Source organism: Delphinapterus leucas, chromosome 13 (genome assembly GCF_059928025.1).
Source record: "Delphinapterus leucas isolate spDelLeu-1000000601 "Yukka" chromosome 13, BTC_Dleu_Yukka2, whole genome shotgun sequence".
Classification (NCBI taxonomy): Eukaryota; Metazoa; Chordata; class Mammalia; order Artiodactyla; family Monodontidae; genus Delphinapterus; species Delphinapterus leucas.
In genome coordinates, this window is record NC_143141.1 from 12,860,418 (window position 1) to 12,884,014 (window position 23,597).

The following is a 23,597-nucleotide window of genomic DNA, read 5'->3' on the forward strand; positions in this document are numbered from 1 at the left end:
CTAAGGAATCATGTCATCATCCATTCCGCTCTAAGACAAAAGTTCTGGTCCATTTCTTTAGTAGATGGGCTCTCTGCTCTTCAATTACGCACCCCAGTGGCTCTGTTCTTCCTTCTTACCATCATCAGTACTATTCCTTCTCATTTCTCTGATACTCATTCACACTAAAGTTGAAACTGGGCACTTTAGAATGGATGCGGACTACACTCTGTCTTTTCGCAGGTCTGAGCATCAGTTCAGCAGAGGAACCCGTCCTGAGGTCTAAGTATCAGTCCTACAAGTTTCCTCCTTTGAGCTTCTAGATTCTTCTGTTTCCTCTTGATTCCTTCCCACATTGGGTGCTATCTGGGATACCTCGGGCATCCTTTTTACTCTCCAGCCTTCTAACATGTGTGTTACCAGTTTCTTGTGTTCAGTTCCCTTTGTTTGCAATTCCTTGTGTGGGTTCTGCTTTCCAGACTGGATCCTGATTGAAACAGAGACCTAAGGAATTTGGGGGCCAGAAGATGGAGCCTTTTCGATGCTGTTTTGTGGTAAGCATCCCAAGAAAGGGGATATGTTGACTGACGCATAATGGAGAGACTCTTCAGCTGGGCGGAGGGGACTCAAGGGGTGACGATGGGGCTGAGCTTGGCTTTGAACAGAAGTGTCTAAATTCCTAACCGCACTCTAGAAACCAAAAGTGATGGGACTGGGGCCTCAACAGGAAAAGACTATGTCCCTCTAAGGCCAAAAAGGAGATGGGGGTGAAATGTATGAGAGGCTGAGCAAGGAGACTCTTTTCAAGGTTGGGAAGAGGGGCTCATGGAGGTGCTTGCCTGGAAGGTTCTGTCTTATTCTTTGCACTTTTTTTCCCAGGTGAATATGAAGCTGTAGGTGCTTCTAATCTGCCTTCTGAAACTCACTTCAGTCAAGTTAACTCGTCTCAGAAAATTTTTATGCGGGACCTCAGCAGATTGTGTGTGTGTGTGTGTGTGTGTGTGTGTGTAACAAACATATAGAAGAATAACTTACCATTTGTTGAGAACCTACAAATGGCCTGCGTTACTGGAACAGAGGGTGAAGGATAAGTTGGCAACTGGGGCTCAGTTTTTGGAGAAACCACTACCTACCTCGTTAGTCCTTGGGCTGGTCAGGAGTCCACTCTATTTGGGGGTAGCAGAGACCAGGATTATCTCAGTTAAGGGTGTGTTGCTCAATGCCTGTGGCTCCCAAGAGGATAGAGGCGCATCTCTGAGGGGCTGAAAGAGTGGGGGAGGGGCTTTTAGCCTAACCCTCCACTCACGGGCAGACCGAAGTGGAACAGTTGGGTGGCCAGAAACGCCATATGGCTCCTGCCTGAGCCCACAGCTAATTTTGCCATCACAGGACTCTCTTAGTGAAACTGCAGTGGGCAAGCTTCCTGGGCCCAGGTGATGGATTCCCTTCACTTAGAGCCTGCATGTCCAGTTCTAGCTCCAGAGTGACACGGGGAACTGGGATCTGGGGAAGTCCCTCAGTCTCCTCTTCTTGAGAAACCCAGGGTCTGTCATTAACCCTGTTGGTAGGGCTTGGCTTGGTGCTTACTTCTCAGGGAGCCCAGACAGGTCCTCCTCATACTGATGCTGTGATTTCTTCATCTGAGCCTCACCGGATCTTCTGGCAGGAGGATCTGGCGTTCTTCTTTCATGTCGTAAGATTGTCACGCCCCGCTGAGGAAGCTGGCACCTCCCTATGCTCTCCAGATAAGTGTTCCCCACTCCACCAGAGCCCGTCACTGCTCTTGGGAGCTGCTTGAGCTGCGATTCAGTCCCCTGCACTTTTGATAAAGGTTCTTGCCAGCGGATGGCTGGAAGGTCCCTTGACTCTTATGCATCCCTCTTTTCTGTGCTTTAGGGCTGGAGCCACGCCAGGCTGGGTCCATGTCTTGTCCTGTGCGGAGCTGGCTGCTTCTTACTTGGGGAGCTGCTAGGATCCTGGCAGAGTTGCCTTGGCTCGGGTCTCTCCCCTGTTCCCAGGCAGACAAATTTGCCAGTGGGAGTGGGGAGGGCTGCTGGGAGGAGAAGGCACAGACATCAGGGAACTGTAGGGTATTTAAGGTCAAAAGTCATGCCTGGGCTTGGAACCCCTAGGGGGACACTGTCCCTGGCTGGATCTCTGGGTGGAGGAAACTTCTGCTTGATACCCCTCCCTAAGGTTGCCTTGAAGTTTTGTCCCAGGAGGTGGCCTAGATCTTCTGACGAGGGCTTGGTATCAGGCCAGGCTTCCCAGCTCCCTGCCCAGAATCAGGACCTTAAGAACCAGTATCCTTGGGAGGGTCTGGAAATGCCTCCTGAGACTCAGATCTCCTATCAATGTCCTCACAGGTGCCGAGACAACCCCGCTACGGCAGCAATTATGGAAGCCTCTGGACTATTCTATATAGCAAGTAATGTTGGGATGGGGTCTGGGGGCTGGGGACACTCATGCCTGTCTCTTCTGGACACCCCAGCCTTCTCTGCCCCTCCCTGTATATGGACCTTACCACCAAATGCTGTCCATCTCCCACTGGACCGCGAGGATGAGGACCATTTCTTTTTCACTGCTGCAGCTCTAGATCTAGCCTTGGGCCAAATACAAAGTGGCTGTCAAAGTTAGTAGCTGGGCCTTGACACATGTGTACTTATGGGGATGAGGGTTTAACTCATTAACTGTCTAACTCTTAGACTAGTTACAGGCTTGTCCTCCTCACCAGAGCTCATAGTTTTACTGGAAAGAAAGGCTGAGCTGATGGGCCATGTGAGAGCTGCCAGTTTTGATGTGTAAACCCTGAACCGTCCTTCCTGAAAGGCCTGGAGTAGATAATCTTTCTCCTAGCATCTGATAAAGCAACCTTAATCATGTTTCTTCATTATTCTTTTCTATTTAAATAGGAATGGATAAACCCTGGACTGGAAAATGCTTTGACTTGAATCAGCAGGCGTGGATCCTTAAGGGTCGGACCCTCGTGATAGCTCCATTGAACAACAGTGTGACTCCAGGTAGGTGAGAGGTCACCACGTGGTTGATCTTTGTGATGTGATCCCCCACACATCATTGCGGCTGGGATACTGGTATCCAGCCTTTTGTTAAAAGTGTGGCTTTATAACAGGGCTCACCTGGAGGGGGAAGAATTCCACACCTGCCTGGGAAGGGGTGTCTTGGACCAGGGCAAAGAGAGCAGAGAGAGTGGAGCGGTGTTCTGGGGAGCAGTGATCTGAAGGCCTGTCTTAGGGAAGAGGAGTGGCTTGTTCTACCAGACTTCTGGTGTCCTAAGAGGACTAATTGGTTGGATAGCACAGGAAGGCAGATTTCAACATGACATTAGGCAGTACTTGTCAATGAACAGGGCTCTCCAAGGCTCAGGGGGGTTGCTTGGGGTTGGAGCTTCTCACCTCCAGGTGTTCAAGCAAAGGTGTGAAAATCTCAAGGGTGGGGTCTGCCCTCTGATTAACTCTTTGTGTTTGCTCCATTTCTTAGGGCAGTGATTGGTGCTTGGTGTGAATGAATGAATGAATGAATGAATATGAGGCTGGCCATTTTGTGGGTCTGGGGTAGTAGGGATTATACTGTTAAGATCTCTTCCAGCCTTACCTGGAAGACCCTGGTCTTTCCTGACTTCCAAAGGGCACGGACTGTGTGCGTTGGTGGTATGTGGTGAACATAGCTGCCTTCCAAAGGGGCACTGACACCATATCCCCTCTTATCTAACAGTCGTTATCACTGTTATCTCATGCAAGAATCCAGGCTCTGTTGAGGAAGACAGAGGGGTTCCCATTTATTTGGGAATAGAGAATCCAGAAATGTGTCTGTATTGTGAGGACGTCGGAGGACAGCCCGAATTGCAGCTGAAGGTGAGTGACTGAGAAAAATAATGTAGAAAAACCTCAATTTCTTTTCTGAGAAGTTGATTTGTTAGGAAATCTAATTTTATAATTAAAAAAGAAATATCGTCCTGTTCTTAAGCATACTTACCCCTTCCTCCTTTAGAATAATGTGCCTGCAGTAGACTTTAATTTGATTTATCCTGCCCCTCACTAGTTGAGGGCTCGTCTTTCTTGAATATTGAGACATTCTAGCCGTTGTTTGTTTGTTTGTTTTAATTGGGGTATAGTTGCTCTACAATGTTGTGTTAGTTTCTGCTGTACAACGAAGTGAATCACCTATGTGTATACATATATCCCCTTCCTCTTGGGCCTCCCTCCCACCCCACCCCCCGTCCCACCCATCTAGGTCACCACAGAGGACCGAGCTGAGCTCCCTGTGTTACACAGCAGGTTCCCACTAGCTATCTGTTCTACACATGGCAGTGCACATACGTCAATCCCAATCTCCCAATACATCCCACCCCCCGTGTCCACATATCCATTCCCCACATCTGCATCTCTATTCCTGCCCTGCCAATAGGTTCATCTGTACCATTTTTCTAGATTCCACATACATGAGTTAATATACAATATTTGTTTTCCTCTTTCTGGCTTACTTCACTGTCTATGACAGACTCTAGGTCCATCCATGTCTCCATGAATGTTTATTCAAGTATATTCTCTCCTTCCTTCTGCCTCCCCTCTGCTTTTCGAATTCCTATTCATCACTTATTGGAACTTTGAGATCTCACTTCAATATCTCACCTAATTTCTCACACTTTCTGTCCTTTTTTTTTCATGTTGCATTCTGGGAGAACTCGTTGGTTCAACATCCCAGGTCCTGATTACCTTTTAATTCACACGCTAAATTATCTTTCTATTCTGTTTTTGTGAAATTTCAGTCTTTACTATGCTAATTCTCAAGCTCTCTAGTTGGTTTTGCATTTTTCTTCTTTATAACTGCCTGTTAGTAAAAACTTGTTTCTGAAACTTCTGTTTACTGCAATTCAATTTAATTCAACTCAATATAATCCAAGTCAGCAAATGTGTGTGTTCTTACTGGCCTCCAGCACTGTTGTGGGCATTTGTGAATCATCAGTGCACAGAATGGCAGAGTCCTGCCCTCCTGGGGCTTGCATTCTAGTGGGAGAGGAGAAATGGTCCACAAGAAGTATAATCATGGGTAAATCTGTGGCGTGTGAAAGGGTGTTATGTCTCCTGGGAAAGAACGATTAGAGCCAGGTTAAGAGACTGGCAGTGCCAGTAACAGATGGGGTCTGGCTGTGTGGTAAATAGTATAGCAGGCATTATCGCAAAGGTGAGATTTTAGCAGATGGGAGAGGAGGCAAAGGAGTGAGCCAGCAGTGTCCAGTGAGGGCAGGTTCAATCAATTCAAATTGCTAGAACGTTTTGAATAGAAGAGTGACATGAACGGACATATGGTTTTTTAAAAAATTATTTATTTATTTACTTACTTATTTATTGGATGCGTTGGGTCTTAGTTGCGGCATGCGGGATCATTCGTTGCAGCATGAGGGCTCTTTGTTGTGGCGCGTAAGCTCCAGAGCGCCCGGACCCAGTAGTTGCTGGGCATGTGCTGTTTAGTTGTGGCCCGCAGGCTCAGTAGTTGCCATGTGCGGCCTTCGTTGCCCTGCGGCACATGAAATCTTAGTTCCCCAACCAGGAATCCAACTGGCATGTCCTGCATTGTACGACAGATTCTTAACCACTGGACCACCAGGGATTATTTTGCCCGCTACTTGATAGCCGCGTGTGAAGGGCAAAGGGGAGAGTCCTGTTGGAGGCTTTGAGGTGATCCAGGTGTGATCTGATAGATATGGGGATAGCATGGAGGTAGGAAGAAAACGGTCAGATTCTGGAAGTATTTTCAGTTGAGTCAATGGGCTTTGCTGACAGAGTGAATGTGGAGTGTGATTAAGAAGATGAGGACCGAACAGTACATTTTCAGCTCTGTAAGCAAGAGCTGCATGGTGTTGACCCTGCAGGCTTTGTTAAGACTTTGAATTTTGTGATAATTAGAAAATCATTCAAGACATTTAAGCCGGAAGGTAACGTGATCCTATTTATTCAATTATTTCAGTTTACAGTTAACTCAACTGCTTTGTAGAGAATGGGTGGTAAGGATGGAGCAGGTGTAGGGGAGGGAGTGAGAAGTGGCTCAGTTCAGGAAAGATTTTGGAAATAGGGCTCACAGGCCTTGCTGCTGGATTAAATATGGAGGGATCTAAGAAAGCAATATCAAGGATGAATCCTAGGTTTTTGGCTGCCCAAAGAATTGGATAGATTAACTGGAAGTTATTAACTGAATAAAGGAATCTTTTGGAAGAATTCCCCCTACTCAGGGTGGAATGTGGCTGAATTATGGACCATTCCTGTGTCTCTTTGGGGAATCTTGGACATAATGCAATTTACTTAGAAATACTTATCTTACCTAAATAGAATGATATGTGAATACATAAATATATACATCCACAAATATACTTCTATATACAATATAGAAACCTTTTCTGATTGTTCTATATACTTTGCTTTTTTGAGTGCAAGTCCTTTGATTTGTTAGACCCTCTTGTGTCTTTTTCGTGGCTCTGACCTTTCTCATATGTTTGGCAATTAATTGGAAACCCAAACACCCCTGCCCTGGCGGTCCTTTGCCAGAGCAGTGGTTCTTGCGGGAGGGGGGCTCTCACGGATGCAGCTTTGGTGAGGGAAGACCTTGGCTTCCTGCAGCGAATTTGCATTTCCTTCCTTTTCCTGGGGGTGGGGTGGTCCCTGCAGCCTCTTGTGCGGGGAGAGTTCCAATTTGTCATTCAAGGGTGGCCACTTGTTCATGAACCTGTGTCTTGTGTCACTCCATGCCATCTCTGGAGTTGAGGGTGGGGGGCAGGAAGGTGAAATTTCATGTGTGCTTACTCTGCTGTTCCTTTGAAATGGGTTTTTCTTGGTTTGCTCTAATAGATGGATAGGGTTGCTCAAACTTCGGAACATTTACATGTTGTGTACAAGTAATGTTGAACTACTCAAACAGCCTGTGCTTCTCCTTCTGGCATTTTCTGTCCCATTTCAGGACCAGAAAATATTGGATCTGTACAACCGACCTGAGCCCATGGAGCCCTTCCTTTTCTACCATAGCCAGACAGGCAGAACCTCCACCTTTGAGTCCGTGGCCTTTCCCGACTGGTTCATCGCCTCCTCCGAGAAAGGCCAGCCCATCTTTCTCACTTCGAACCTGGGGAAAATGTACAGTACTGCCTTCCGTATAGATTTAACTCAGCCTAGAGGTGGCAGCTTGGTCTTATAATTTCTCGTTCTCAGCGTGTCTTCATCTGGATTATCTCAGCGTCATTGCACATTGATGCTGAGAGGTGGGCTTGGCCCTGTTCTCATCTTATTTTATGAACGGAGAAGAAGCAATGACCTCGTGGCATCCAAGGAATAGAATGTGGGCTCGAAAGCAGGAGGGAGGCGGTGACGTGTGGCTCTCCTTTCAAGCTGAAACTGTACATCTCTCAAGCCATCTGTACACGGACATCGGGACCCAAAAAACACCTGTCCCAGGGGTGGTTATGAAGAGCCACGAATTCAGAGTTCACCCATCTTACCCAAGATCCTGGGACTAGCATGGAGCTGATCTTTGTTTTTGTTTTGCTTTGTTTCCTTTCCTAATGGGATTACGTTTCCCATAGTCTCTCTCTGTTTCCAGTATATTGTAAGGGGTGTAATATATCCTTTTAAGGGTTAGGAACTTGTAAAGAAAACCAATTCTTCATTAAATTACTTATGTCTAATTCTAATAATCTGTTACCATAAAACCAAATATAAACTCCACGTGTTTATACGATAAGAAAGCTAAAACAGTTACAAAATGAAATAGGAAACAAGGAGTAATCTGAAATTACCAAGAGTGATGGAATAAGGACACCGCAGTGGGTAAGTCTGGCACTGGGGCTTAGCTGAGGGGAGAAGGGCCCTTATCAATGGTGATAGGGTGGTGGGAGGGATAGCGCATGTAAAAGGCACCACTATTTGACTACTTTCTGTATAGTCTCACAGCCTTGCTTTCTTTTTTTTCTTTTAGCCATTCTCACCATCCATATACTCCCTTTAAAAACTGCAGTAAAGTTCCCTTTTTTTTTTGAACAGAGAGCCTAAATTTCCCACCAGCCATGCTTCAGATGATATATTCTGATGAAATCTATTTTTAACATGCAACTTTACAGAAGTCCACATTAAAGTGAACACCAAGCTAATTAGTTCTGGAATATCGAATAGAAGAATTAGTCACTGGATATTCAGTACTACACTCGGTGCTAATAAATGGTGACAGGTTGTGACATCTGCCAGTTTACATTGCTACATTATCAACTGTTACATCTGACAATTGGGATCCGATGACACATTTGCATGTGACATGATCGTGGTTCCGAGTGCTATGGCATCTCCATCCTCCCAGGCTGTCTGATGATTCAGTTTTCCCATCTCCTTTCTCTACTGTGAAATCTTTGTTCATGCGGGCACTATGACACCCTGGATTGTTACTTGGCACGTGTAGACACTCACACAAAGCTCTAATATGAGCCCTGGTGCCATGTGGCTGGGCTCGGGGGTAAGGTGGTCATTCTGGTCATCCAGAAGAGATTCTGGTAACTTATTTAAGAGTAATCAAAATGAAAACATATGGAATTCCCAGGTTGTCCAGTGGTTAAGACTTGGTACTTTCGCTTGCCATGGGCCCGGGGTTCGATCCCTGGTCGGGGAACTAAGATCCTGCATGCCGCTCAGTAGGGACAAAAAACAAGCAAACAAACGAAAACAACAACATAATAATCTCATAGCTTGTGGGACCCAGGGAACAGACTTCCATGGACCCCTGGTTTACCCGTTGCATTTGAGAAATAACGTACGCAATATGGCACAGTGTCTGAGATCATGGAAGGCCCCTGTGAGCAGCAACCTCATTTTCAGGCAATTGCCTGGTGCACTTCTGATTTTCACGCATTTGCTGTATCAAATACTCTTACATTTGAGTATCATGAGCTCCAGGCCAACACTCATTGAAGGATTTGTTTCCTTTGGATTTTTAGCGACTAGATGCCACAGACAGCCTTGATGCACCGAGGGGCTTTTGGATTCCAGGGGATAATTAAGAACCTTGCCACCAAAATCACAAGTACAGAGAAAACAGTTGAGTGGGATGTTTTTCTGTCGAGCTGCTTTGGGGCTCACATCTTCTGGCACCAGAGTTGCTGAAGGGCAAAGGCTGTTTCCTGAAGACACTGTCCCTTGACTTGTGAACAACTGGGCATGGGGACTAAAGATGCTGCCCCCAAACCCTGAGACCAGTGGCTGTAATGAATAATTATTCATGTCAATGAAACATCAGTTTTTATTTCTTAGACTTTACGAAGTTATTTAAAAGAAGATTCTTACCAAAATAGTACATGTCGTCTACGGTTAAAAGCAATATTCTCCCGCCTCAGTCCTATTTCTGAGCCAACTGCTTTCTGTCTCATGAGGCAACTGCTAAGTCTTTTGCAGCTCTTTTTATGTTTTCCTCCATGTGTCTAAGTATATGCTTTTACTTCTATTTCTTTTTTTTAAAGTTTATTTATTTACTTTTATTTTTTGGCTGGGTTGGGTCTTCGTTGCTGCATGTGGACTTTCTCTAGTTGTGGCGAGCGGGGGCTACTCTTCGTTGCAGTGCAGGGGTTCTCATTATGGTGGCTTCTCTTGTTGCAGAGCACAGGCTCTAGGCACGTGGGCCTCAGTAGTTGCAGCATGTGGGCTCAGAAGTTGTGGCGCATGGGCTTAGTTGCTCCGCGGCATGTGGGATCTTCCTGGACCAGGGCTCGAACCTGTGTCCCCTGCATTGGCAGGCGGGTTCTTAACCACTGCGCCACCAGGGAAGTCCTACTTCTGTTTCTTAAAGTATAAACTTTGTACGTTATCTTTTCTATCAGACTGATGTCATTTACATCTCTATTGGATGAAAGTCATATGCTCTTTATGTTCTACAAGTTAACAGTAAGTAGTAAATCAAATAAAGTTGTGTTTGTAGAGAGTGAGATGATGCTTGAGTGGGCCTGGTAGATAATGCTCTAGTATGACCTTGAAAAGACACACAGTGTTGGTGGGAATGTAAATTGGTGCAGCCTCTGTGGAAAACAGTATGAGAGTTCCTTAAAAAACTAAAAATAGAGTTACCATATGATCCAGCAATCTCACTCCTGGGTATATACCCAGAACAGACGAAAACTCTAATTCAAAAAGAAACATGCACCCCAATGTTCATAGCAGCATTATTTACAATAGCCAAGACATGGAAGCATCATGGATGTACACTGACAGATGAATGGATAAAGAAGATGTGGTCTATATATACAATGGAATAGTACTCGGTTATAAAAAAGAATGAAATAATGCCATTTGTGGCAACATGGATGGACGTAGAGATTAAAGGCAAATATCATATGGTATCACGTGTTGAATCTAAAAAAATGATACAAATGAACTTATTTACAGAACAGAAATAGACTCATAGAAAAGAAACATGGTTACTGATGGGGAAAGGTGGGAGGGATAAATTGGAAATTTGGGGTTAACTGATACACACTACTCTATATAAAATAGATAAAAAACAAGGACCTACTGTATACACAGAGAACTATATTCAATATCTTGTGATAACCTATAATGGAAAAAAATCTGAAAAAGAATATCTATCTATATCTATATATACATATAGATATATTGATATATATATAACTGAATCACTTGTATACCTGAAACATTGTAAATCAACTCTATTTCAATTAAAAATAAAAGGCACACCATAATTATCCCCCCCGCCCCTTTTCCAGGAATTGGACAGTTTTTCTTAATGACATCATCTCCTTTAGCCTTTTCATTTTATAGGTGGGGAAAAGGAGGTGTATGGTGTGGCTGTGACTTGCGGAGGGTGGCACCGAGATTGAGTATTTGAACTGGAAATAATGACACTCTTGATTTGGGGTCCTTCAATTTCTGTCTCCTGGAGTTGGGATATTATGAAACACTGTGGGAGAAATCAGCAACAATTGCCCAGAGCAAGACAGCAAATACGAACCACCTCACTCCCATAATTGGGGCTGTACTTACCTAGCCGGGTGTCAGCGGTTGAGCCACCCCAGGCAGAGCACCCCTGGCCACCTAAGCATCATCATGCAATGCCGTAAGTGCTGAGCTGTACTGTGTACCAGTTTCTCAAACTTGAAGCAATAGCAGAATCACCTGGGGTGTAAATGAAAAGCTCTGGTGTTTGGGCAAAATTTAGACCTAGTGAGTTAAACCCATTCCCCTCAAAATTCCAACTTACTAGGTTTAGAGCTGGGCCTAAGATGAAAGAGATGCATATGGCAAGGTATGGAGACGGAGCGCGGAGCTCCCTTGCTCTCTGAGGGTGCCACTCTCTCAAGATCTCCACATGTTCACCAGCCCAGAACTTCTCCAAACCCCATCTTTTGGCTTCATTACATGGGTATGATTGATTAAATCACTGGCCATTGGCAATTGATTTCAGTCTCCAGCCTCTCTCCTCTCCCTGGAGGTCAAGGGCGGGTGGCACTGTGAAAGTTCCAAACCCTCTAATCAAACAGTTCGTTTTCCTGGAAACCAGCAAAATCACCTCTTTAACATAACAAAGACACCATGATTGCTCTCCGTACCTAGGACATTCCAAGGGTTTTAGGAGTTCCGTGCCAGAAACGGAGACAAAGACCAAATATATATTTCTTATTATGAATCACAACACATGATTGTGTCCTAAAGAGGTAAAATAATATTTAGCTGAGTACATGAGATATCAGGAGGCAGGGTTCCATGTACGGACTTTCCCCTTACTGCTCGGAAATCTCCCCCTGTCATATGGGTTGGTAACCAAATCTCGTTCGCAGGCTACGGGGAAGAGGCACACGCCATCTGCAGGGGTTGGGGGTGGGGTGGGAGTGGGGCAGGGAGGACAGAAAAGGCCAGTTTTCAGCATTACAGTGGTGAACCACTCCCTACCCATACCTTTGTGTAAGCCAGCTCATAGATGGGTCATCATGGTTGGTGTGACCCCTTCCTAGGAGCTGGTGAGGCCTGGGAAAACACTGGCCATATGTAGGAGAAAATTTTGTTTTGAGAAGTAGAGAGATCAGAGCTAAGAGGACTGGTGACAAATTTTATTTTTCTATGTGGAAAACTCAGGCTGTGTTCATGGTCTTTTAAAAACAATGTTTTCCAGAAAGAGACTCACAGACATAGAGAACAGACTTGTGGCTGCCAAGGGAAAAGGTGGGTGGGGGAGGGATGGAGTGGGAGGTTGGGATTAGATGCAAACCCTTATATATAGGATGGATAAACAACAAGGGCCTACTGTAGAGCACAGGGAACTATATGCAATATCCTGTGATAAAATACTATGGAAAAGAATATGAAAAACAATGCATATATATATACATATATATGTATAACTGAATCACTTTTCTGTATAGAAGAAATTACCACAACATTGTAAATCAACTATACTTCAATAAAATAAATTAAAAAAATGTTTTCAAGTACATCATCAGTTGTCTAGCCCTTAACATTTTTTTTTTGTTTTTTTGCGGTACGCGGGCCTCTCACTGTTGTGGCCTCTCCCGTCGCGGGGCACAGGCTCCGGACGCGCAGGCTCAGCGGCCATGGCTCATGGGCTCAGCCGCTCCGCGGCATGTGGGATCTTCCCGGACCGGGGCACGAACCCGCGTTCCCCCGCATCGGCAGGCGGACTGTCAACCGCTGCGCCACCAGGGGAGCCCAACGTGGACATCTTTGATCTTGCTCACTGCTGGGTGGGAGTTGAACTTTAAGGAGGTAACAACAGAAGCAGGGAGACCACTTAGGGGTTATTGCAATACTCCCAGGGAGAGAGTCGGTGGTGGATTTCAGAGAACAGAACCCTGATCAGTGGTTGTGAGTTACATGGAAGCAAATTTTGGCATAGAATGAGCAGATTTCTTTTCTTAACACTTAGGCCTGAACAACAGTAGGGTTTCGAGGTCAATGATTCCCTTTCGCCACCAATGTTGAGGCTGAGTCTGACTCCTAATGCAGAGATAGGAAGCCAGAAAATCTCCAAGTTTCCATCTACTACGTGAGCCTCCTTGGACACAGTGCAGTTTTGAATATCCACCACTGAGCACAAGGCCTCCTATGTGCCTCAGTTAACACAAGGTGCAGGAGACCATGACCCAAAGGAAACATATCACATAGTGGTTAAGAACAGAAAGACTTGGCTTTTTATCTTTATTTTTTGGCTGTGCCACATGACATACACGATCTTAGTTCCCCGACCAGGGATCTAAGCCATGCCCCCTGCAATGGAAGTGCAGAGTCCTAACCGCTGGACCACCAGGGAAGTCCCGAGACTTGGCTTCTAACTTAGCTAAATTTCTCAGTAGCTATGTGACTTTGGGTAAGTTTTGTCATCTCTCAGGGACTGTTTTCTTCCATAACAAATAAAGAGGAATGGCCCCTAAAGGGTTGTTGTGAGGATGAAAAGATTAATCAGGTAAATCTCTATCAGATACAGAACGAGCTCTCAATATTGGTTATGCAAAACTCTGAAAGGAGCACAATGAATTGCCTCAAATCAGAGGTGAATGAGGCTATGGATCACACAAGTCAGTGAATCAGGAGAGCCACACCTCTGCCTCCAAGCAGTCCAGAAGGAAGTTCTCCTTCACTCAGCGCCCGGCCTTTTCTGTATTTCCTCATTTCCTCATTGGTGCTTCCTGGCATTTACTCTGCTCTGGTTTCTCCAGGACCCCAGCCCGGCCACACCACTGTTGCCTCCCAGTCACCCACTGAAGGCTCACAGGACGTCTGTTCCGGACTAGCTTTCTTGCCAAAGTGGGCACACCAAGAGCCAGGAAATAACCTTTCTTCCTTGCTCATTTAAAGGCCTGGGAGTCCTGGACAGCTTTACTGGGCCCTTGGGTGCAGGTGGAGCTTGAACATTGGACTCGAGGACAAGAGCATCTCTTTGGACAAAGGTAACTCCTGCTGTTCAGAACCATGTGTGGGGAACCTTTTTTCACTGTTCTGTGTCCAACCTTGAGGAGCCTCTCTGGGCCTTGGTCCAAGACACAGGGTGTCAGAGGAGCTGGGACTGCTTCCAATGAGGTAGGTGGTGGCTTGCTTACTTCCTTTCTGGGGATGACTATAGAATCAGGCACTGCAGATCCTGAGGCAGAGAGGGGTGTGAACAACTGGTTCTCACTGTGGGGAGTTTGTGGTCTTCTTGGGGAACTGTCCTGGGATCCTAACCATAAGCCCAGAGGTGGATGTCCCCTAACAGTCAAAATACCTCATGGGGCCCATGGATGTCCTTGCGCAGGATCCTTAGAGATGCCTCTTTGGATGAGGGATGGGGGACGATGGGGGTGAGAGAGACAGGGTAGCTGCCCATTATTTAGGATGTTCAAGCTTGAAGTCGGGAGAATTGGTGGCTTACCAGCTGTATGGAGGGCTAAAGGGAGATAGGCACACATTCTTTCTTCCTTCCTCTGAATCCAGAGACTCGCTGCACTAGAAGGTGGTTGAGCTGATGCGCTGGAATCTCCTAACAATCCCAGATGTGACAGATGGAGGGCATCCTAGGGCCACTGCAGCCACGACAGTGATGGGAGCTTCCAGCCGGGGTTTTATGGCCCTGGAACATGATTTCCCATCCTTAATCTCAAATGTGCATCTATTGATAAGATAGGATCTCAGGGCAGCTTTCTCGAAAATTTTTTTACACAGAATTCTGGGGGAGGGGAGAGAAACGGATAAGATGTTTTTCTTCCCTCTTCCCCCACAAGACCAACTGCGGACCACAACCTGTCCACCATCTGATCTACTTTGTCCTCTTCACAGAAAGCCCTGAAGCCAACATGGAGTTTAGTCCCCTGGGTAAGTGGTGGTGAATCACAAAGCAGCTTGGAAATACTTCCATCTACCCTCTCCAACGAAAGAGGGTACAAGGGCCCCTATCATTTGCTCAAGTTGTAAATGTGTTTGCTCTTGCTAAAATACTCAGATCACAAAACCCGCATTTGAAAATCTTATTTAGCTCTTTTCTTATGATGTGCATTTAGAACTGCTTATTGATTTTGGTAAAGAGGGTAAAGGAGAAACAAACAACATATTGATGCCTGATTTAAATATATTTGGTTTTGTTACTACCCAGAAACTATCAGTCAGGGAAAAAGACAAGTCACTGATAACCCTAGAAAAAAGGGTGAATATTGAAAATCTCTCGGACTATGAATGCATGGAGCTCCTTTCAGATGCTTTGATTCACAAACCAGCCCCTGCCTTAATTTCCTTCCCTTTCTCCTATAGTTACTCTTTGTCAAAGCAGTAAATCTCCCCCTAGGAATTCAAAAGCCTTTATTACCAGGATGCAATAGGAGTCCTGAAGTTTATAATAACCTCATGTGTATTTTGTGCTTTTCTGTCATCTGGCAGCACACCTAATTCCCAGTTACCATCTTATTTGTGATTCTCAGCAGATGGTGTGGGTCCTAAAAAGAAATCGGTTAATAGCAGTTCCTTTTGGCAGCAATGTCAAAGCTGGTGAGTGACAGTCAAAACCACTGCGTTGCCTCTTAAAGGGACATCATCTCCACTGGGGATGGGGCTGAGCCTGGGAACCAGTTTCCAGTGTCCTCAAGAACGGCAAGAAAGGGCAAGATGGTTCCCTCACATAAAGGAAACCCGTACCCAGAAATGAGGGTGTGATGGAGTGGCAGCTCTCCTTATCAAAAGAAAATGTCCTTAGTTAAGAAGGGATTATTCATTCAATTAGTAGCTGACCTTCTCCTTGGAGTTTCTCTCTTCTAACCGTCGCAACCTCTGTCCTCAGATTTAAACTCCTTCATCTTCCCATTATCATACCTACACTTTTCTAATTTGCTGTCCTTTCTTCTAATAATGGGGGAATATTCCTTCCTCCCATCAGTCCATCACATGTCAATTATACCTCAATAAAGATGAAAAAAAGTTAATCCAAATCAGCTTCTTTCCTCTCTTGTTTGTTCCTTCAATGTCTGATTTAATTCCTCTCTTCCTGGCATATCCTGTCTTTGTCTGTCTACTGGATTCTTTCTATTGCAGATAGACACGCTCTAATATAACATTTCCAAGCTTAATACTAAAAACCTCCTCTGGATTTGCACATTTCGTTTCTACAACCATTCTATTTTCCTATGTGGCAATCTATATACTGTTCTACATACAACCATAGTCATGGAAGAGTTGGTTATACAACTTGTCTCCATTTCCCCTCCTGTTCACGCTTACATCAAACAATAAAATTTCTGAACTGTTCTTTGCCCACTCCCTGCCAGCTTCTCTTTCTAAGGCCACCAGACCCACTTCTCTGTGCTCACATCTGGTTCCTCAGCAGCAGTCAGCATAATTGATGACTCTTTCTTTCTTGAACACTCTCCATCTTCTCCTTAGGTAAGAACATTCTCTGTGGTTCACTGGCTCCTCCTCCGCATTCTCCTTTCTGACTCTACTTTCTCTATAAAATCTCCAAGTGTTGGGGATTTTCAGACCTCAGCCTGCAATCATCCTACCACCCCTCTAAAGGGATTGAGAGCTGGTCTCTTGGATTGATGTTTTGCCTCTACATTCTGGCATTCATGCTTCCAACCCAGACGTCGCCTCTGAAAATCCTACCCATGTCCTTTCGATGTCCTCTCAGACATCTCTAACTACACCTATCCCAAGTGGAACTGTGGATCTGACTCCACAAACTGTTCATGGACCCAGTCTGGAGCCAGAAATACAGGAGACATCTTTAGTCCTCCTTTTCCTCAATTTCCATTTAATCCATCAGCAGACACTGATGGGTCTATGTGCAAAATATGCCTATTTATGAGATCGTATCATCTTTCACCTTGATCACTGTATCACTTCCTCACTGCCCCCCCCTCCCACTTCACTTGTGTAGCCTCCTATCCAGCCATGACAAAGCATCAAGAGTGACTTTCTTACTATGTTAATTGAAGAGTATCCTTCCCATCTATTTGTGTTTTAGGGGTGGGAGGTGGGGGGAAGGGAGCAGTGGGGCGATCTCAGGCACAGCAGCAGTCTTCTTTCGGAGACTTGAACTTATCAAGCTCTTTTCCACGTAAGCATCTTTACATTTCCTGTCCCTGTCAACACTTTCATCCAACCTCCTCCACCACCGGATTCCCATTTCTTCACATCTTAGCTTCCTCTTAGCTTTAAGGTCTTGGTTTGAACTTCACCTCAGCAGAGAAGTCTTTCTTGGTTCCTGTTTCTCAGTTTGGTCTGTCTTCTACTGTCCCAGGCCTTGGCCCCTTTCCCCAAAGCAGGTGTTGCCATTTACTGTGGTTCTGGTCATTTCTCTGCTTACATGGTTTAGTCTCATTTTCCGTGGCAATAATGACGATGTCTCTCCTGTTCTCACCTAGATCTCCAGGGTCTTGTCTTGAATGAACACTCAATAAAGAATGTTGAATGGATAAATTCCCTGCCCCTTGCCCAGAAGGATAGATGCAGAACACCCAGGCTCTTGGGAATCACCTACTAAATTAGTTGGGAATTAAATTCAACTGATAGGGACAGAACATCCACCAAACTGGGACTTAAATAAGGTAGAAGTTTCTTTCTTTCTCATGGAACAGAAGCCTGAGAAGGCAGGTTAAGGCCAGTACGGTGGCTTCATCATGCCACCGGAATCCAAGGAGTCTGGTGTTCTGCTTTACCGAGTTCAAGGTCACCTCCACCATCATCTAAGTATGAAGACACAGGGTATAAGAAATAAAGCTCCTCCCAGCCGAGTCAACTACTTTTAAAGAACATTCTTAGAAATCTCACACAACACTTCCACTCCTGTCTCATCGGCTACACCTTAAGCATATGGTCAAAGTTAGCTGTAAGTGTGGTGGGAAATTTATTTTTATTTTGGGGAAATAATGTGCCCTGGTGACAGCTGGAGTTCTGATATTAAGGAAGAAAAAGGAAATGGGTTTCCTTTCCTTAACAGCACGTACAGACACGGACTTTTACTGTAGTGGAAAAGGTACTCCATATTACCTGGGAATCAAGGAGCAAAATCTCTGTCTCTGCTGTACAGAAATCCAGGGCCAGCCTGCTTTGCAGCTTAAGGTGAGCGGCTGTACAGCTAATGAGAGAAGTGCAATGAGATGAACTTTCAATGTCATTTAACATGTTACTGAATAAAAGTAACAGGTGTGCAATCCGGGGTATTCAGTGTAGAGGACAGCTGACCTGGCTGATTCCCAAATCAATATAAGCGACCTTTGGAATGGGTGCAGCACTCATTTAAATGTCAGAGCACCCTCTGCCAGCCAGAGAATACACCCATGAAAGTGTTTCAGAAAGGCCAAAGAATGGTGGCTTCTCCATTCTCAGTCTTCTTTAACTGCCTCCCAGAAATTCTCTTAGGTGCTGGGATGCTTCCTCTTAAGCAAAGGCAGTGGAGACAAGAGGGGAGATTGTTAATCAGGTCTTGCGGATGACATACTTATGGTCCCCGTACTGAAAGTAAGATCTGTAGTTTTGAAGTGAATCCTCTGCTTATGATGGAAGCTGTAATGTATAAACCCACTTGGAGGCTGGGAATCTCGTGAGACTGGCCTGAACCATCAGATGGGTGCATCCATGAAAGAGACTTACAATTCCGCCCCCCACCCCCCACCCCCCGTTCTCAGGAAGACATGCTGCCTTAAGGAATCAGAAACACCTTGTGTGATGGGATCCTGGGGTGAGGCCAAGCTACTGGCAACAAGTGGATTGCCTATTTCTTTTTTTTTTTTTTTTGCGGTACGCGGGCCTCTCACTGCTGTGGCCTCTCCCGTTGCGGAGCACAGGCTCCGGACGCGCAGGCTCAGCGGCCATGGCTCACGGGCCCAGCCACTCCGCGGCATGTGGGATCTTCCCGGACCGGGGCACGAACCCGTGTCCCCTGCATCGGCAACCACTGCACCACCAGGGAAGCCCTGGGTTGCCTATTTCAAAGCTGGTGTTTCCCTTTCATCAGCCTGTGTCCCTGGCCTCTGTCCCTCCCTTTGGGGAAATGAGACTCTCCCAGGGCTGAGTTAGTTTAGCTTCCGCCTCCCAGCAATCCTTTCTAACAAGCCTCTTTCCCACGCCCAGGAGGAAAATATCGTGAACCTATGTGGGAACTTCAAAGGGCAGGAGCCCTTTCTCTTTTTCTGCATCGAGGAGGTCTCCACTTTCGTCTTTCAGTCAGTCTCCTGCCCAGGCTGGTTCATAGCTACCTCCTCCATGGTGGGCAGCCCGTCACTCTCACCAAGGAGAGGGGCAAAACCGAAAACACTAACTTCTACTTAGAGGGCGAAAACTAAATCCAGCCTGGGCTCTAGGTGGCTGGATCAAGCAGTCAGAGATTCTTCTGTTTGAAAACACAATGGGTCATCTTAAGAGACCGCCATGCACTGATGCCCATCCATAGTCTACCTCATTCTCGTCACTCCAAAACCATCTCATCCTCTGGACACCCTCTAGATATCCTCAAGATATACCATGTCCCCCCCCACTTGAGCATCATTCCAGGGTGAACCTACGAGTCACTTTTTATTCTTTCTTGTTCTTGTCCCACCATCCACCTACTTAAGTCCACATCCCAAATGCTTCTTGTAGCCTCTCTTCCTATTCCTTCTGCCAACCCATAGCCTAGAGATGTGAATTCCAAACAGTTTAGTTCATACAACCCTATCAATAAAAGAATATTAATTCTATGCATGTTTATTATAAATATTATGCACTCCAAAAGAGGCATCTAAAGGGTAAGATGAATGTGAAGTAAAAATTTTACATGTCTTGATAATCATGATAAACTCATAATATCATTAGTTAATAATCTGACACACAGGGGCTTCCCTGGTGGCGCAGTGGTTGAGAGTCCGCCTGGTAATGCAGGGGACATGGGTTCGTGCCCCGGTCCAGGAAGATCCCACATGCCGCGGAGCAGCTGGGCCCGTGAGCCATGGCCGCTGAACCTGCGCATCCGGAGTCTGTGCTCCGCGATGGGAGAGGCCACAACAGTGAGAGGCCCGTGTACCGCAAAAAAAAAAATCTGACACACAGTATATACTTTGGTTAAGATTAATCGTTAACCATAGTAAATGTAAATCAGTCTGTATTTCAAAGAATCACTAATAGTGGTTTACATTTTTTTCAGGCATCAGCTATGATATATTCTTGCTATTATTCATGTTTTCTAGACTCTAGTAGAACATTCAATCAACAGTTTCTTTATTGACATGCTTTTAAGCCAGTTGTCCATTTTGTGAGGATTACTTTAGTTAAAGCCTGTAGTATAATTTATGTAGCCACTTAACCAGTGACGTGTAAATTGCAAGTAACTGCAATGCTCTGAACATGAATGTGAGCATGTCAGTCTCTCTTCCTTCAGGAAACCTTGCCCTTCTTTGCACATGACGAGCAAGTGTATCGGGATTTGCAATGGCTGGGAATCCTTCACCAATGGGGGATGGGAGCGGGTAGGGAAATGCTGCTCTCTTCCATCACTGAAGTGGACAATTCTGAGATGCATTCCACATGGTTCCTCAGAGGGTCCCAGCAGGATTAAGTCACAGTCGCCCACAGGAGTGCTGAGCTCAGGAACACCTCCTTGCATTGGCTTCCTTCATTTTCCTGCTTCAATTTCCCCAGTCCCCATTCTTGTTCCCTGGGATCACTTCTCATCATTCCAAGATAGACAGATGGAGAAAGAGAGGAGGGACAAAATGGCAGAGTAGAAGGACCTTGAGATCTCATCCCCTCACGACAGAAGAAAAAGAGAGCTGTAGCAGTTTTATTTCCCTTGTTCCCGTCTCTGAAACACTGGTTTCCATGACTTTTTCCTCCAGCCTTTGAAACACTCTAATATTCAAGATGTTGATGCTGTTGTTGCTTTCTTAAGCTCGAGTTAAGGTGGCCTTACTCAGATCCAGGGCTGTTGGCTGCTGAGTTATCCATAGACTGGCAGAGATGGGGTTATACTTGAGATGCTCGAGGATAGCCTTTCCCCTGAATCTCTTCCATTCAGCACCCTGAACCCCCAAATGCAAGTCTATTTCAGATTCCTATTCCCTCCCACCCGTCCTTTCCAATTTGGGTCAGTGTCTATATTTGCTTTTCCCTTTCTTCATCTCCAGTTTCTTTTATTCTTTGGAAGAGAAAATTTCATAGGCTCTGTGAGCTTGCAACTGAGAATCTTTGTCTGTCACTTAGGTTGAGAACTTTAATTTTGTTTATAATCTAATGTGACCTTGAGGCAAGAAAACAACACTAGTTATCAATGAGAAAGAAGAAGGGAAGAGAAATATGCAGAAAATAAACCATCAATTAACTGCTCAATTAGCATTTGAGTCATTTATAAGCAGAAGAGCCTTGATTATGAAGAAAATACTCCAGAGTCAACTCTAAGCCGTATGATTGGGTAATGACTCCAGGAATAAGTGGACAGGTCACGTGAAAAGTCATAATAACATCATTCCTCATTGGTTCTCTACTTGGCCAAAGATGCAACTAGAAATGAGATTCCCAATAACAAAGACTGTGCAGCTGATAGAGTGCCACCTCCCAATATCTAATACCAACCATTAAAAGACCAAAACCTACATAGTGATGTTCTCTACTTCTGTGCAATTTAGAAGATCTTTGCAGATTAAAGCTCTGATTAATATCGGCTTCATCTGTGCCTATAATAGCAGCACGACCATAATAAAAGCTGTAACTTACTGCCCAAGGTCAAAGCCAGCAGCAATGGTTTCCCTAAACTCACCATGTGGCTTGAACCGCAAATACCAGAACTTGGGTTTATTCTCAAGAGGAGCGTCAGGACCAATAATTTCAATCATTTAGCAAATGTTTTTTGAGCACTTACACTGTTCTAAATGCTGGGGATACAGTAGTAAACAAAGCAGAAAAACATATATCTAACCTCCTTGAGCTGACATTAAATTTTGAAGGTTTGGGGGGTACAGTCCCTTACCCCTGGTCCCCATCTACATTCAAACACATAGAGAATACACTGATGACAAAATAAAAATCAAAGCAGTGCCCTTATTTTTGATGCAGCTGAAATAGAGAAATGAGAGGTGCCTTCTACTCCCCACCTCAACTTTTGGGGCCTAAACTGTGTTCATCAACTCTGATCTCATAGTCTCAGGCCACCGTGACGATCTGTCATCTGCTAGCAGAACCAAGAGAATGAGGCAGAGGGTTAAGCTCCCAGCTGCTCTAGGCAGCCTCAGGGTGGAGTTGGTCCTCTTACCCACTGCTCTATGGTGGTCAGAGTCTTGTTGACCAGAGTTACTTCTCATCCCTTTGAGAAACTCACAGCCTCTGCTTATAAACTACTTTCCTCACAACCCATTCACTCTTTCCACTTTAAAAAATATAAATTTCAGCTGTTATTAATACATGGCTACGTTCTCCTGTAAATAAAAAAAAGTAAAAACATAACTGACAAATCCAAATCCTTCCCCCAAATCCCAATTCCCCCCCGCTCAACCCAACGATAACCACTGATGTCTTGGCATCATTCTGGTCCATTTCCTATGCATTTACATACTCCTATGTACCTATTGGAAACACTTGGTGGTGTTGTGTGTGTGTGTGTTTCCCTAATTGGTATGATACAATACCTATATTCCTCCAACTTTTTTCGCTCAACAATATGTTCAAATAGCTATTTATGCTTACATGGATGGATCTATCTCATTCTTTTCAACCGCGGCAGTTTCCAATAGAATGATTTTTACCATTGGTTGAATAGTCATCCCTTCATTGATGGACAGTTAGTTTGTTTCCATTTTTTGTTGTTGTTTTACAAACAATGTGTCAGTGAACGTTCTAGTATATGCTTCCTGTGCACACACACAAGACATTCTTTAGAATAGATCGGTGAATTGCTTGACCATAGATTAAAGAAATTCTTTATTTTCTTTTTAAAATTTTTGGCCTCTCCTTGTGGCATGCAGGATCTTAGTTCCCCAATCAGGGATTAAACCCGTGCCCCCTGCAGTGGAAGTGTGGAGTCCTAACCACTGGATGGCCAGGTAATTCCCTGGACATTCTTTATTTTCAACTGCTACTGACAATCTGCCCTTTGATGTAGATTTTCCAATGTATACTCCCAATTATGTGTTCATTCCTCCCTGCCCAAAACTTAATTTTAAGTTAAAAAAAAAAAGTTTTGTTCATCAGTGTACAAAGAATAACCTCTCGTTGTTACATTTTTTTTTTTTTTTTTTTTTTTTTGCGGTACGCGGGCCTCTCACTGCCGTGGCCTCTCCCGCTGCGGTGCACAGGCTCCGGACACGCAGGCCCAGCGGCCATGGTTCACGGGCCCAGCCGCTCCGCGGCACGCGGGATCCTCCCGGACCGGGGCACGAACCCGCGTCCCCTGCACCGGCAGGCGGACTCTCAACCACTGCACCACCAGGGAAGCCCCTCGTTGTTACTTTAATTGGTAAGTCCCCGATTACTAGTAAGCCATTTGCTGTTCACAACAGTCTGAAGTCAAGACCTCTGACTTTTGACTTCTCCACCAAAACCTTTCTTTTGAGCATCACCAATGATGTCGCTGTTGCCAAATCCAGTGGACACTCCACTGTCCTCACCTTAACTGGCATCGGA

General features: G+C 45.1%; 2 protein-coding genes across 7 annotated transcripts; both read left to right on the forward strand.

Moving 5' to 3' along the window:
* The first annotated feature begins 1,652 nt into the window (after positions 1-1,652).
* IL36G (interleukin 36 gamma) lies at positions 1,653-7,678 on the forward strand. 6 transcript variants are annotated; one of them, XM_089922820.1, is made up of 5 exons: positions 1,653-1,672; positions 2,346-2,407; positions 2,892-2,999; positions 3,712-3,851; positions 6,949-7,678. In XM_089922820.1, the coding sequence occupies exons 1-5, from the start codon at positions 1,668-1,670 to the stop codon at positions 7,180-7,182; spliced, it is 549 nt and encodes a 182-aa protein (XP_089778946.1). In that variant the 5' UTR covers positions 1,653-1,667; the 3' UTR covers positions 7,183-7,678. The 6 variants fall into 6 exon arrangements, with proteins under 6 accessions (XP_089778946.1, XP_030618706.1, XP_089778947.1 ...); XM_030762846.2 differs by lacking the exon at positions 1,653-1,672 and adding an exon at positions 1,720-1,810; XM_089922821.1 differs by lacking the exon at positions 1,653-1,672 and adding an exon at positions 1,722-1,810 and having other exon boundaries at positions 2,346-2,403.
* Positions 7,679-14,818: 7,140 nt separating this feature from the next.
* On the forward strand, positions 14,819-23,239 carry LOC111187428 (interleukin-36 beta-like). The gene is given in 5 exon segments (XM_022599097.2): positions 14,819-14,837; positions 15,369-15,499; positions 17,925-18,071; positions 19,083-19,215; positions 19,218-23,239. Coding segments are annotated over 5 exon segments (507 nt in total). The 3' UTR covers positions 19,295-23,239.
* The last annotated feature ends 358 nt before the right edge of the window (positions 23,240-23,597 follow it).

Bases quoted from the DNA above. Each gene is read 5' to 3' on its own strand.
- IL36G (XM_022599198.3), top strand. From the start codon at position 2,089: ATGCCTGGGCTTGGAACCCCTAGGGGGACACTGTCCCTGGCTGGATCT. The intron at 3,000-3,711 runs GTAGGTGAGAGG...CTTATCTAACAG, and splicing joins GAACAACAGTGTGACTCCAG to TCGTTATCACTGTTATCTCA. The intron at 3,852-6,948 runs GTGAGTGACTGA...GTCCCATTTCAG, and splicing joins AGCCCGAATTGCAGCTGAAG to GACCAGAAAATATTGGATCT.